The 15,429-nt window shown below is 42.9% G+C and overlaps 2 protein-coding genes across 4 annotated transcripts in view; one reads left to right on the plus strand and one right to left on the minus strand.

Moving 5' to 3' along the window:
• The window catches only part of cenpp (centromere protein P), a gene marked incomplete at its 5' end in the record, with an annotated part of 126,812 nt that overhangs the window by 80,068 nt on the left and 31,315 nt on the right, over positions 1-15,429 (plus strand). The window lies entirely within an intron of this gene.
• The window catches only part of ecm2 (extracellular matrix protein 2, female organ and adipocyte specific), a 29,942-nt gene continuing 24,629 nt past the window's right edge, over positions 10,117-15,429 (minus strand). For all 3 annotated transcript variants that reach the window (XM_079242399.1, XM_079242398.1, XM_079242397.1), the window contains 2 exons: positions 14,812-15,025; positions 10,117-11,601 (listed from right to left, as the gene is read on the minus strand). In XM_079242399.1, coding sequence (XP_079098525.1) covers positions 11,433-11,601; positions 14,812-15,025 — 383 coding nt within the window. In that variant the 3' untranslated portion in view covers positions 10,117-11,432. The remainder of the gene's footprint in view (positions 11,602-14,811; positions 15,026-15,429) is intronic.

A 15,429-nucleotide genomic window follows, 5' to 3' on the forward strand; every position in this document is an offset into this window, starting at 1 on the left:
TTTACATCCATGTGAATGGAGCCTGCACTGAGGCCTGTGGGCACTGAGTTGACTGGGGATGGTGGTCACAGCTGCTGATGTCTGACTGTTTAACACAGAAAAACATCAACAGGGTGAAGATCTCTGAAGTCTCGAATGCATCACCATGTGGAATGCCTGCAAGGTTAAAAAAACAAGTACATTCTGACCTAAATAATTATTAATTATTATTATTACATGTTGCATCATACATTATCAAGGTTAATATATATATATATATATATCCTTCCATCCATCCATCTTCTGCCGCTTATCCGGGGTCGGGTCGCGGGGGCAGCAGCCTAAGCAGGGAAGCCCAGACTTCCCTCTCCCCAGCCACATTTGCCAACTCTGCGGGGGGGGATCCCGAGGCGTTCCCAGGCCAGCCGAGAGATGTAATCCCTCCAGCGTGTCCTGGGTCTTCCCCGGGGTCTCCTCCCCGAGGGACGTGCCTGGAACACCTCACCAGGGAGGCGTCCAGGAGGCATCCTGACCAGATGCCCGAGCCACCTCAACTGGTTCCTCTCGATGCGAAGGAGCAGCGGCTCTACTCTGAGCCCCTCCCGGATGACTGAGCTCCTCACCCTATCTCTAAGGGAGAGCCCGGCCACCCTGCGGAGGAAACTCATTTCAGCCGCCTGTATACGAGATCTCGTTCTTTCGGTCACGACCCACAGCTCATGACCATAGGTGAGTGTAGGAACGTAGATCGACTGATAAATCGAGAGCTTCGCCTTCTGGCTCAGCTCCTTCTTCACCACGACAGACCGGCGCAGAGCCCGCATTACTGCAGACGCCGCACCGATCCGTCTGTCAATCTCACGCTCCATCCTTCCCTCACTCGTGAACAAGACCCCGAGATATTTAAACTCCTCCACTTGAGGCAGGACCTGACTCCCGACCCGGAGAGGGCAATCCACCCTATTCCGGCTGAGGACCATGGTCTCAGATTTTGAGGTGCTGATTCTCATCCCAGCCGCTTCACACTCTGCCCCCCGATGTCCACGCGATGCTGCAGAGGCGTGTCAGCCAGGACAGCCCCACAGCATCCAGAGCCTTAAGGAACTCCGGGCGGATCTCATCCACCCCCGGGGCCTTGCCGCCAAGGAGCTTTTTGACCACCTCAGCGACTTCAGCCCCAGAGATAGGAGAGTCCACCCCTGAGTCCACCAGCTCTGCTCCCTCATAGGAAGCCGTGTTGGTAGGATTGAGGAGGTCTTCGAAGTATTCCCTCCACCGACCCACAACGTCCCGAGTTGAGGTCAGCAGCTCCCCATCTCCACTGTACACAGTATTGATGGAGCACTGCTTCCCCCCCCCTGAGCCGCCGGATGGTGGACCAGAATCTCCTCGAAGCCGTCCGGAAGGCTTTCTCCATGGCCTCGCCGAACTCCTCCCATGCCCGAGTTTTTGCCTCGGCAACGGCCGAAGCCGCATGCCGCTTAGCCCGTCGGTACCCATCAGCTGCCTCCAGAGTCCCACAGGCCAAGAAGGCCCAATAGGACTCCTTCTTCAGCTTGACAGCATCCCTCACTGCTGGTGTCCACCAACGAGTCCTGGGATTACCGCCACGACAGGCACCAACGACCTTGCAGCCACAGCTCCGGCTGGCCGCCTCAGCAATTGAGGCACGGAACACAGCCCATTCGGACTCAATGTCCCCCGCCTCACCCGGGACATGTTCGAAGCTCTGCTGAAGGTGGGAGTTGAAGCTCGCTCTGACAGGGGACTCAGCCAGACATTCCCAGCAGACCCTCACAACACGTTTGGGCCTGCCAGCTCTGACCGGCTTCCTCCCCCACCATCTGAGCCAACTCACCACCAGGTGGTGATCAGTTGACAGCTCCGCCCCCCTCTTCACCCGAGTGTCCAAGGCATGTGGCCGCAGGTCCGACGATACGACTACAAAGTCGATCATTGAACTGCGGCCCAGGGAATCCTGATGCCAGGTGTACATATGGACACTCTTATGCTGGAACATGGTGTTCGTTATAGACAATCCATGACGAGCACAGAAGTCCAATAACAAAACACCATTTGGGTTCAGAGGGGGGGGACCATGCCTCCCAATCACTCCCCTCCAGGTCTCACTGTCATTGCCCACGTGAGCATTGAAGTCCCCCAGCAGAACAATGGAGTCCCCAGAAGGAGCACCCTCCAGCACTCCCTCCAAGGACCCCAGAAAGGGTGGGTACTCTGAACTGCTGTTCGGCGCATAAGCACAGACAACAGTCAGGACCCGTCCCCCCACCCGGAGGCGGAGGGAAACTACCCTTTCATCCACCGGGGTAAACCCCAACGTGCAGGCACCAAGCTGGGGGCTGATGAGAATGCCCACACCTGCTCGGCGCCTCTCACCATGAGCAACTCCAGAGTGGAAGAAGGTCCAGCCCCTCTCGAGGGTACTGGTTCCAGAGCCCAAGCCATGCGTCGAGGTGAGTCCAACTATATCTAGTCGGAACCGCTCAACCTCGCGCACAAGCTCAGGCTCCTTCCCCACCAGAGAGGTGATGTTCCACGTCCCTAGAGCCAGCTTCTGCAGCCGGGGATCGGACCGCCAGGGTCCCCGCCCCTTGCTGCCGCCCAGCTCACATTGCACCCGACCCCTACGGCTCCTCCCGCAGATGGTGAGCCCACGGGAGGTGGGGCCCATGTAACCCTTTCGGGCTGAGCCCGACCGGGCCCCATGGGCGAAGGCCCGGCCACCAGACGCTCGCTCTCGTACCCCGCCTCCAGGCCTGGCTCCAGAGGGGGGTCCCGGTAACCCGCATCCGGGCAAGGGAACATTTATGCCCAGGTTTGTCATCGTCATAGGGGTCTATGAGCCGTGCTTGGTCTGGTCCCTCCCCTAGACACCTGTTTGCCATGGGTGACCCTACCAGGGGCATAAAGCCCCCGACAACATAGCTGCTAGGATCTTCGGGACGCACAAACCCCTCCACCACGATATGGTGACGGCTCAGGGAGAGGTATATATATATATATATATATATATATATATATATATATATATATATATATATATATAATATAAAAAATATCACAGGTTACCCATTTGACTATCCATTTATGGCTCTGATTGGTGGACATACTGCCTGTTTCCAACAGACTGTGACCTCTGTGTTTTATAATGGACAAACCTACTCTATGTAATTGAAGTTGTCTGATAAGACTCTCTTGTACTCTGTATTAATATTATCTGATGCCAAACAGTTATTGGACAGTGGGTATAACAGTTTATCTGTGTAAAATCAGTTTAGCATGCATAGCTAATAATGGTACACCTGCAAATAAGTCACTATAGTGGACATCACTGAGAAGAATAAATAAATAAATTACATGATTTAATATATAATTCTTTTATATCTTGAATGAAAAATTAAAATTATGAATATGTAAGTATAAATGAATTACTATTTATATATGACAGACATATCTAAATTTGAATACATTTGTAAAATTGTTTAAATATTAATAAAATATTGAATATTGAATGACTGATCATGCAGTGAGATATGTAATAATTTTGTCTATTAAAGCATTTTTACAACAGTTTACATGGCAAAGTGAGCGGAGCTTCATCCGGCCAGTGACACAGGGTCCAGTTGGATCAGACTGGTCTTCTTCCTATTTTGACAGGAACTATGTAAATTATCAGATGACAGTTTCATGAATTTCTACTTAAAGTGAAGAGATTCAGCTGTGCTAAATAATCAGCTGACTAGATGACTGAAAACCTTTTAGCATCAGTTCTAACAGCTGACAAACGCCTGAAGCCAGTTTCCACAGAATGTTTTGGACTAAAGCGCGAATGATTGTATGTACAAAGATTGACATGCTTGTTTGGTTGTGGACTTCTTGTTTTCTATAATGCTCCTGTTAAGCCTGCAGAAGCTGTGAGGACTGGTTACATAACAGACACCTATGTCTAGTTTATGTCTAGCAGCCTTTAAGCTGTACTGGGAGCAGCTGGCATCGTGTTGGGCAGCATGCAGGTATCCAGAACGTCTTCTGACTTGTTGCAACAGAGCAGAGCTTGGCACAGCAGTCATACCAGCCTAATCCTGACTTCAGGTGGCATTAAAAAACATCCTCGTTTATTTGGTAAGGAGAGACAGAAGCAAGACAAGCGGGTGAGGGGGGCTTTACAAGATCAAACTTTATGTTGTGTTTATTTTATCTTGTACTCTGCGTGATGATTGTCTTAATGAGGCACAACAGGAAATCCCTCGGCTTTAAAATTCAGGCAGAAATGAGAAATACCTCCCAAGAATGGAAAAGCTAAGAGGAGCTGGCTCCATCGAGGGTTCATTTTTCCAACCAACGCTGGTTTTTTTCTGCTGAGCTGAGCTGGAAAAGCACAACCTACGTTCAGAGCCAAACCATCCAAATACCCAGCCCTGGTTTGGCAGTCGGGAGAACTGATGCAGGATTGGCTCTGCATTCTGGTTTCAGAGCATCTTTTCAGTAGGGGAAATCATATTTTCCAAACAAGCATAGATCTGGTGGAAAGATCACATGATGAGCGAAGAGCCAGCTGATGTCTTTCATGTTGAACATGTGCTTTGAATTCCTGGGCTCAGAGGAATAATCAGATCTGCTGTTTGTTGTTTCTACAAGTTACTTTGGATTCTTTACTTACTGAAAACATGCTGGTGAATGGGGATGTCTTCCTCATTATTACACCTCAGACTTCCAGTACAACTCTGACTCCAGTAATCTGCAGAAATACTCTGATTACTCTGCAGATGTGGGCAGTATCAGTGATGGACAGCCACTTTGTGAGACAATCACCTCATCTTGAATACAAGCTGAAGGGAGATGTTTGTTGACTTCAGGAGGAACAAGAGTAAACAATGCTCTGTTTACGTCCTGGGAGAAGTGGAGGATAAAAAGTACCTTGAGATTCAGCTGAACAACAGACTAGACTGGAAATACAACCCTGAGGGTCGAATGGTCTGTCAAAGGGACAGAGCAGGTTCTACTTCCCAGTAAACCTAGGATCCTTCAATGTGTGCACCAACATGCTGCATCTCTTCTGTAAGTCTGTATTTGGAAAGTACAGTCACCTTTTGCAGCATCTGTTGGAGCTGCAGCATCAGACTTGGCCCTTATGATTCCAACTCTCGTTGGTTTACCTGGAAAGTCGAAGTTTGTCTGGGGAGGTGTGAATACATAAATCAAATCAAATCAAACTTTATTTCTTGAGCACTTTTCATGCCTCAGGCAACACAAAGTGCTTTACAAGATAAAATCAAGTCATAAGGATTAAAACAAACAGTGGATAAAAAGGCATTTAAAAATAATAGACACAAGCTCTTTCCACACACTCCCTCACACACACACACACACACACACACACACACACACAAGGACATAGAGCAAAGAACCCCCCCCACACCCATTCACACACACACACACACATTCCCCAAAAAACATCATTCCCTGAATACTGTCTCTTTAACTGAATTCTGGTTAATAAAACAACTAAAAACATTAAGTAAGTGATAAAAATTCTGACTTGGTGCTGATGTGAGGAAACAATACCTCGGGATCCATCCACACCAGGAGCCAGTCCCCCGCATGCTCATAGGGGCCGCTGCCACAGCAACCGCACAACTCCCAGGCAGCAACGAGGCCGCCCCGCAGCCGTGAAGCTGCAGTGCTGGACCCTGCGCCACCCAAACAGCAGCGGTCATCATGACAACAGCCCCCAGACCAAACAGGCAGGGCCCCCAGCGTGCCGGATCCCCATAAGGAAAACACTGGAGTTAAAACCAGAAGATGAATAACCTTAAGAAGCAGTAAGAAATAAGAGCAACAATAAAAGAAAATATACATATATACATAGAAGTATATATAGACTTCACAATAATGTATTAAAAATAAGAAATCTAATAAAACAATTTAAAAATAAATAAATTAATAAATGAAGTAAATGAAGATAAGTAAATAAAGTAAAATATAATTCAGTTAAATGCTAAACTAAAAAGGTGTGTCTTGAGCCTCTTCTTAAAAACATCAACAGTCTCCGCGGCCCTGAGGCTCTCTGGCAGGCTGTTCCACAGTCGAGGACCATAACATGGAAAGAGGTCTCACCGTATGTCTTAGTTCTGACTTTAGGAACCACTAAAAGGCCAGTACCAGAGGACCTCAGGGTCCGCGAAGGCTGATAATTAAAAAGAAGGTCGGATAAATAAGAAGGCCCAAGACCATTAAGGCATTTATAAACAAGTAAAAGAATCTTGAAATCAACATAACCAAACTGATGTGGACATCTGAACTCGTAGATCTCCACCCCCTTAAAATGGACCAAATGCAGGAAGCGAACTAGTTGACACTGCAGGTACAATTCATGGCATTGTGGGTAATCGCAGCCAAAACACACAACCAATTAAAAACAATAAATGCAGACAAAGGTTTATAGGGATCCCAAGACCCCTAGGATCTGATCCAGCTCCACATTTTGCTCTGATATGGAGAAGACAGTTCCCTGTCTTTCTTGTCCTGTTATGGGAACTTCTGTTTACCATATTTGTTCTCTCATTTTATGTATTAGAAGGTTAGCACAACAAGAACACAAAGCTTAACAACACTGTTAAAACCATGGACCCTTCAATGAGACATAAACAGAATGTTTTTAAATAAGCCGACAATAGTCAGTAACATATATAAATGTCCCATGGTCAATAACTTGTCTTGTGGTAGGTGTGGTCTTTGTCTGATGATGTGAAAATGTATAATGAAGAGGACTGTTTAAATACATGATGTCAATGTATTTAATGATTGGGTGTTCCTTGCTATTGAAGAACAGCACATACGTCTATAAACATTAAAAATTTTTTACATTCCTATGTAGATATATAATTTACATAATATACATATATATATATTAGAGATGCACCAATACTGATATTGGTATCGGCTCAATACTGTGAACTCGTACTTGGTATTAATAAAAGTGCACCGATACCACAACCAATACCCGATACCACACTAGTCAAGCCAGCGCAGATATGTTTGATGACAAGCTTCGGACATGTTTTTAAAGAAAAAAATGCCTTGAATGTCAAAATGTGACATTTTTTGTTACACTAAAAGCAAGATCTTTGTTTTACAATTGCACATGTATAATTGTATTTAGGTAAAATGTGCCAAATCAAAATAAAACTTCTTGAAATAGTTAGATCTGTAGTGTGATTATATTTGTATTGTTGAGGTAACTTAAGAAAGGATGGGTAATTTATTACAACCTAATAAAATCTTATACAGTTATGACAGCAATAAAAACCATAGTCACAATAATGTTCACATAAACAGATTTGGTATCGGCAAATATCGTATCTGCAGATATTCAAGTTTCAGGTATCGGATCAGAACTCCCAAAAAGTGGATCTGTGTGTGTGTGTGTGTGTGTGTGTGTGTGTGTGTGTGTGTGTGTGTGTGTGTGTGTGTGTGTGTGTGTGTGTGTGTGGATGAATGGATGTGTAAATAATAAACAAATTAATATGAGCAAAATGACACTGCCTTACGTAGAGTGAACCTGATCCTGGCAATATCGTGCCTTGTTACAAAGTATTTGGCTGTATTTGTGTAGCACTACGTCAATGTTTGCAACATTAATTTGTATTGGAGTTTGCCGGTGAACAGCGCAGGGCCAAAATCACTTAAAGTCTGCCTGAATCACTGTAAACTGCTTTTATGTGGTGTGTAAGCTAGCATACCTTTATGGTTCCCCTGGTGGAACCTCAGACTGAGTTCCCAGTTGCTCATAATCTTAGTTTCATAACTGTACTGAAACAATGAACTATTCTGAATCAGATATTCGCTTTATATGACACCCTCTTCTCAAACATTCCTGGGACCTGATTAGTTCCTGATGTAAAGCTGCCTGTGACTTTCTGCTCTGTGAACCTTGGAAGCGTGCAGGCTTTGTTTGTCTGCTGCAGATAATTATTCTTGCATTATATCCTATCCATTGTATGCAGTCTGTTAAAATTGCAGAGCTTCAGCTTAGACAAGGCCGTCTGTCACGCCACCATCCTCTGTTCATAAAAACGTCATCCCTATTAACTGACGGCTTTGCCGCAGAATGATTTAATCCTGTAACTTTAATAGTCCAAAGAGGGAAATTGGTTTGTGGTTGTGAAGAACTTGATGGCGTAATTGTTGGAATTACAGTTTTCAAATCACAAATTAAACATTAGAGATAATTTCCTGAAGAAAGAGAGTATGCATTCCTAAAGGGAGGCGGTCGGGATCTCTCTTCTCTCATACTTTCCAACCCATCAGACATCTGTGCCGGATCTGGTCCGGACGTAGCTTGTCGTCCTCTTGCGCTGAAGAAATTTCCTCCATCTCTCTTCTTTTTTAAAGCTACAAGCTAGCAGGACGACTTTGATGGCAACCGTGCCAAGAAGTTGCCTCAGCGTTGTTGCTGTTTTAGTGCCACAGGAACGTCTCGTTGCCAGGAAACATATGAAAAGAGCCGTGACCCTGCGGCTCCTGTGCGCTGCCGGCTGCTTGGAGTAATAAGCATATCCTCACACTCCTCCATGACATCACCTTCTACAGCTCCACCTTATACTGGTACCCATTAAAACGTCTCTGAGCTTTTTTTTTTTTTTTTTTTTTTTTTAGCTTGTGGACCTTTTGCTTAACATCTGAAGCTGCATAAAAAGATCCACTGCTCACTCAGTTTAATTTGGTGTTGGGATTATAGCAATAATTCACACAAGTTAAAATAAATTATTCGGACGAACATAAAATGGAGCATTTGAGACCTTTTTTTTAAATGTCATGAATGAAGCATATATGAAAGTCTGATCTTTTCTTTGCTCTCCTCCTGAGGTGGAGGTCATGTGACTGATAGTTCTTTGACGCTGATGAACAAAGCAGCTGTTCATTTTGGCAGCTGAGAAGAATTTTTCCCTTTTTTTTTTTTGCAAGAAAATAAAAAAACTTTCATCCTTGGGCTCAGCCTCATTTGGAGAAAGTTTCAGATTTATTGTTGTCCACATGCGATTACCTAATATTTCCACCGTGTGTTACCAGAAGAGAGGTTTCTCTGCTCATCACATTCATAGTTTTTCCTGTTCCAGTCATCCTTTAGATGTCTGCTGAAGTAAATATTCCTTAACCTCAGGCTTGAAGAGGGAATGGTTATGATTATGTTGGCTTTTCCAGTTCTAGCGGAATGTGTATGGTTTGACATTTTATCGTAACTCGTTCAGTAAAAGCCAGCGCGGCTCTGCTTTGTCTCTGAGGCCTGAGGTGTTAATTCGATAACATGAAGTGCAAATGAACACACTCCTTCGTGTCCTGGATGGGCAGACAGCGTGATGGATCAGGTACTCCATTGCAGCATCACTTTTCTTCTTGCCTGGACATGTAAGTCATGCACATCACTGACAGATTATTTACATTTAGTGTCAACATGCCTGTAGCTAAGAGTTAACTGAGCTAACTAGCTAAAGGAGGTACGCAGGTTAAAGCAAAGTCACACTGTTATCCTGTTAAAAACTGTGGTTGTGCTACATTCTGCCTTCTTGTAGCGGGATAATGGGTATCTGTCAATTAAAAGGACACGCCCAAATTATGCCCGATTTCTAGATTAAATTACTTTTAAAAGGGATGAGTTATGAAAAAAGTCACTCCCCCACAGTTGTCATGAAGGTAAACCTGACCTATTAAACCTAAAATGGATTTTTGTACCAGGCTGTAAACATGTTTATTTCTGCTGTGAAGTTGGTCTTTTTAACATGGGAGTCTATGGGAATTTGCTCTGTGCTGGAGCCCCTAGTGGATGAGACATGAACTGCAATTTCTGGCATTTAAGCATAGCCTTCACTTTTGTCCAACAGAGGTTTCTGGTTGATTTAAACCTGTTAAACCGTCCCAGTCCAGTCTCCACGTGTCTGTGTAAAAGAATGACGTGATCTACAGTATCAAAGTCAGGAGCGTGGTCAAGAGGAACCAACTGTTTCTTCTGGTCCATGCTGGTTCTGAGGTACTATGTTTTCCATACCGCTCATTCCACTTCAGGGTCATCAATAATGAGTGATAAAAAATAAATAAATGAAACATGTGAAAGAAAAAAGCAGTCTATGACGTACGTTTATGTCAGAAGGCAACAGCTTACACATAACAGCATTAACAAAACGTGCATACAGGAAACATTAGAGGAAGCCATTGTTTTTTGTTTTTTTGTTTTTTTTTAATGCATAAAAAATCTGATTGTAATGATGTTAACTATGGAGTGAATACATCCAGCAGAAAAATCATAATTTAAGCATGTTGGCCAGCCAAAAGCAAATTAAACAACATTATTAATCAAATATTTAAACAGTAATTAATTGTGACAATATTTCCACAGGTCAGTGCTGATGTTGGGTTAGTGATACATTTTACAAGCAAAGATTTAATGATAAATCAAAGCAGAAATTAATCAGAAATGCTCCACCAAACCATCTCCTCACTAAGCATTGAACTTTGAGAAAAACAGGGGCTGTTTTTGTGCTTTCAACAGAGTGAAGCACAATATGTCCTGTTCAGATTGGGAACATGCATTATATCACTAGTGAATACTTGTGTAAACCTCTTGTATCAAGTATGAATTCATCTCAGCTGTACTATAGAAAGTTAAAGTTGTGTCTCTGTCTGCTCACTGAGGGGAGACAAAGCATGGACATGTTATGACATCTACTGTCTTCTGGTCTGCTGGAGGATTTAGCTCCGCAGCAGGCCTCGCTTTCAGCATGTGAATCAGTCACATAAAGAAGACATGACACATCCGAACGCTCTTCTCACACTCCCCATGTCAGAGTTTTTATGAAAGGAAGCGTTGGAAGAAACAGAGCTGGGAAGTGGAACATGAAGGTGCTGAGGTTGTTAAAAATAATGTCCTTCGCTGCCGTGGTCTCGTTGCAAAGAAATTCTTTCCATCTCTTTATTAGTATTTTCGGTTTACAGTCCGTGCTGCGGAGATTCTTTCCATTTTAGAGGGTTTAACGTTTTACCAAAAGAGACAGATGTGTTTGATTTGTGAAGTCTGGAGGAGTTCTGTCATCCTGATGCTAGCCGTATGTGACTGTGCAGAAAAAACTTACTGAACCAAACCCAAAATGACATGTAAGTACCGACTGGAAGAAAATATGACACGGCTTGAAAGAAACCAAGCCAAAGAACTTTCTTTTAGCCAAGTTACATCAACATTACCTGTTACTGAATGTCTGTATCTCACACTGACCCTGCAGATTGATGTTCACCTGCCTTCTTGAGTCTTTTTATCGTGGCATCAGACATCTCATGGGAATTGACATTTTTACTTATTTTAGCTGATTCAAATCCAAGACATTGTGTCCAGGAGCCTTTAAACAAGTCTGTCTGAGTCTTTGGTTTTGAGAATCCCCCGATCACTTGGTTTTCTGGGGTCTTAAGACCACACTTGAAGAGGAGCGCACACAGGAGAAGGCAGTAGGTGAAACGTCACGGGGGTTGATGTAGTTGTTTTCCAGTCTCAGGGCCACCAGAGTGTGGTCCCCACTGTGGTCCGGATCGCAGATGCCCTCATCGGGGATGCTCCTGGAAACCACACAGTGCAAACATTCAGTTATGCAGGGACTAAAACTGAAGCCAAAAATGTCATGATTAAACCACTAATGGATTGCAGAGCTCCTTGGTGTTATTATCCTTTATGCAGATGAGTTTGATAAGTCAGATTTTTATCCTTAAACACCCCTTATTGCCCCCTTGCTCACTAAATAACTATCTGAAGACATGTATTATGCATCATATTAATGAAAAAAAAACAGTAAAGGCAATTAAAATCCGCACTGATGCGTTATCTCAGCCTCCGTCTCATGCGTCGTAAGAGCTTTTATGGACCTTTGTTACTTCAAAACTTGCTTTATTTATTTATTATTTTTTTTAATTTACATTTATTTAATGAGTTTTGTAAAGTCTAGAACCACGTAACCCAAGAACCGCCTGTGTAAAATATGGAAGAAACCAAATAGATTGGAGAGTGTGAACCTGAAGCCACGTTCAGCATTATGTCACAGTATGTGATGGAATCAGCTCCGACTTAGCTGCAAATGCTCTTTTTCTTTTTTTAGGTATGTGTAAGTATGTGTTTTATTTATCAGATAACCAGCTCAAAAAGCTGCACTTCCGAACAATGTATCTGAACGTACAGAAGATTTAAAAAAAAAAAAAGTGCCAGAAAACTAACTCAGCAAGTTTCTTCCTTAAGGAAAACATAACAAGAAAATTACAATAATGGACACAGCTTGTACACAAAGCAGATATACATGTATAAAATCTGAACACTGATAACGCTACTCATTTACAAAACAAAACAAAAATCTATACCTGATAAAGCCTCATATGGAGTCAAATGTTTGCAGTTTTACTTTTTTACATATTTGAGAAAAGTTTTCTACAGATTGTTAACCTTCTTAGTTGAATCCATATATTAGATCTTTTATAGTTTAACACAAATATGCATTTCTCTTGTGCAGTAAACATGAAAAGTAGCTATCAGGGATTTCCACTCAAGTAGGGTAAAGTATCCAACCAGCAAAGTGACAAGGCTTATACAAGAGTTGGTGGAGTAATTCCAAACAAACCAATTACAACATCATTTGATAATGATTTAAAGACTGCCGAATCAGGCAAGAACAAAACATGTGAACGTGTCTAGCAGTAGCGTGATTTAAATCCGTCACAGACTGGATTTATGTCTTTGTACAGTTTAGACAGCTTAACTTTATTTAAATGGAAGCCGTTCCACAACTTTCAGCTGAATTAATTCATGCTTTGCAGAAATGTATGATGTATGCACAATAACGAGTGTTTCTAACGATCCCCTGAGATCTCACAACGCCGCCTCTCATGCTGTTTTGACAAACTCTAAAAGGACAAACAGGGAGTTTTGATACATACAATCACATACAAACTATTTTATTTTTACTGTGAATGTAACTTTGACCTTTTTGAACCCACTTAGTTTCCATCTAATCACAAGCATGACCAGATGCAGAGGGATGGATAGCGTTTGTCTCGTTTTCCCTGCAGCTCTACGTGTTCAGCTTCTTCTCCTTCATGTTGAGACAGTTTTTAACTGTTTCTTGAATCTTCGCTGAGGCAGCCAAGAAGCTACACTTTGTTTTGTAAGGACTTCTTTTAACAAAGTTAAGACAGTGTTGTGAAAGATTAGTAGCAAAAGTATGATAGAGGCTGAAATGGCACCTTGTTTGTTTCTTACATCAAGTCAGTTTCACAGCAGTGGGACATTGTGATGACATATGCGACTAGCAGGTCTAACAGCATCAACAACACCATTCACACAAGAGCCTGAATATTTTAAGAAATTGGTATGAGAGGATGGATTATACACATTTTATACACTTAGAAGCACTGCTTGGTTAACGTCACTCCATGTAGGCAGCATATCAGTCAGACAATGACTGATTCGTCAGATACCTAATAGCATAATGTCACAGCCCATTTCTTAAATTATAACTAAGAAAAATGCTACACAGAAACAATGGAGGAGAATTGTGGACATCCAGAAGTTTGAGTTTTTTCTTCTTATCATGCGATTTTAAACACGAAAGCCACGATACATTTAAACACAACGCTGTTCCTGCTTCGTTCTCACTGCCGAGCATGACCGTAAAAAATTTTCTAGACTGTTCTGGTAGGCAGCAGCGATGGCACAAAGCTAACGGCTAACATTTTACTCTCAATGTCTTATTCCTCATCCTAAGTTTTTCCCAAACAAGTAACTCTTTCACAACAACGTGAAGACCTGAAGACAAGTACAACATGAATATGTGACTTGTGAAATACATGGTCATTTCTCCATTTGGTGTAAATTTCACTCTGTATTTCTGCATAAATGCAGGTGTGCAGCGTGTTCAAACACAGCGGTGGGTTTCTGATTTTGGGTGGATGTATAAGACTTGTCAAGCTTCCTCCAGTACATATGATAACATTGCTGTTTAAGCTCCATATAAAGTTGGTATAATTCTGTTTAACTCAAGAGCAGAAGGTTAAAATCATTTCGTATCAGAGGCTAGTTTTCAAGGTTTTATCCATTCATCCATTTTCTGTACCCCATAATCCTGTCCATGGGGGCTTTTTTTTTACTTTTAGTATTTACTCATTTTTATTTGACTTACTCTGATTCAATGCTGATTTAATGATATATCAGCAGTACTTGCTGATTGTCATTTATCACCTGCAGCGTCAGCCATGTTGGCAGTGAAGATGGAGCATAGTTCAGTGTTTACACTGCAGTCACACTTTTATATGAAACACGCAGCCACATGTTGGACTGTGCACCGTGCACAGACCTGTGGGTGCATAATGAGAGTGACTACCTGGTGGAAACTGGAATCAACTTGTTTTGTTTGTCGTCAAGACAACTCTCCATTCGCTGAACTTTCGAGTTAATGTTGTCTGGCAGGAAGTGATGAATGAGTCAGTGGTTTGATCCAACGTTGTTGGTCTTTACAGGACTGTGGTTCTGCTGAAATCACCTGGTTTTAGTTTATTTGTCTACTCACTCCTGTACAGTCATTTGATCTGAAAGGCTTGTTAATAACTGCCTTTTAGAGCAACTGAACCTTTTAAAAATGACTGGAAATAAGACATGTAGTCCAGATAACAATCAGTTGTTCCAACTACATGTTTAGATTCCTGATGGCCAAACCAGATGTTTGATCATAGATTCTAGAAAATCTGCACAGTAAGAGGACAATTTATTCACTTATATCAGCTTCATACCTGATCTTGTTGTGGTCGAGTCTGAGAAAGTGCAAGTTGGTCATTTCATTGATCCCAGCCGGCACATTGACCAGCTGATTGTGATCCAAACACATTTCCACCATGGAGTGATAAGCACCGAAAAACGACTCTGGCTCAATTCCCTCTCCGTCCAGTTTGTTGTAGGACAGGTAAAGGAACTCTAAACCAGGATCCATGTGGGCGAAGACATAACCTGTGGAGGAGTTAGAGTGACGAGTTTATTATCGTTGATTTTCCTTCATTTTGAGTTGATCTCCTTTACATCTTCAAGCATTTTTTTCTTTTGTTCTTGTTTGCTTTCTCTGCAAAGAATATTGGTTATTAATCAGATATTAATAATGGACCAGTTGTTGCCGTAAGGTCATTGGTGCTTGTCGTGGTGGCAATCCCAGAACTTGTTTGTGGACACCTGCAGTGAGGGATGCCATCAAGCTGAAGAAAGAGTCCTATCGGGCCTTCATGGCCAGTGGGACTGTAGAGGCGGCTGATGGGTAACAACAGGCTAAGCTGGATGCAGCTTCGGCTGTCGCCAAGGCAAAAACTTTGGCCGCGGGAGGAGTTCGGTGAGGCCATGGAGAACAACTTCCGGATGGCTTC

This window comes from Telmatherina bonti, assembly GCF_933228915.1.
Source record: "Telmatherina bonti genome assembly, chromosome: 6".
NCBI classification, from domain to species: domain Eukaryota; kingdom Metazoa; phylum Chordata; class Actinopteri; order Atheriniformes; family Telmatherinidae; genus Telmatherina; species Telmatherina bonti.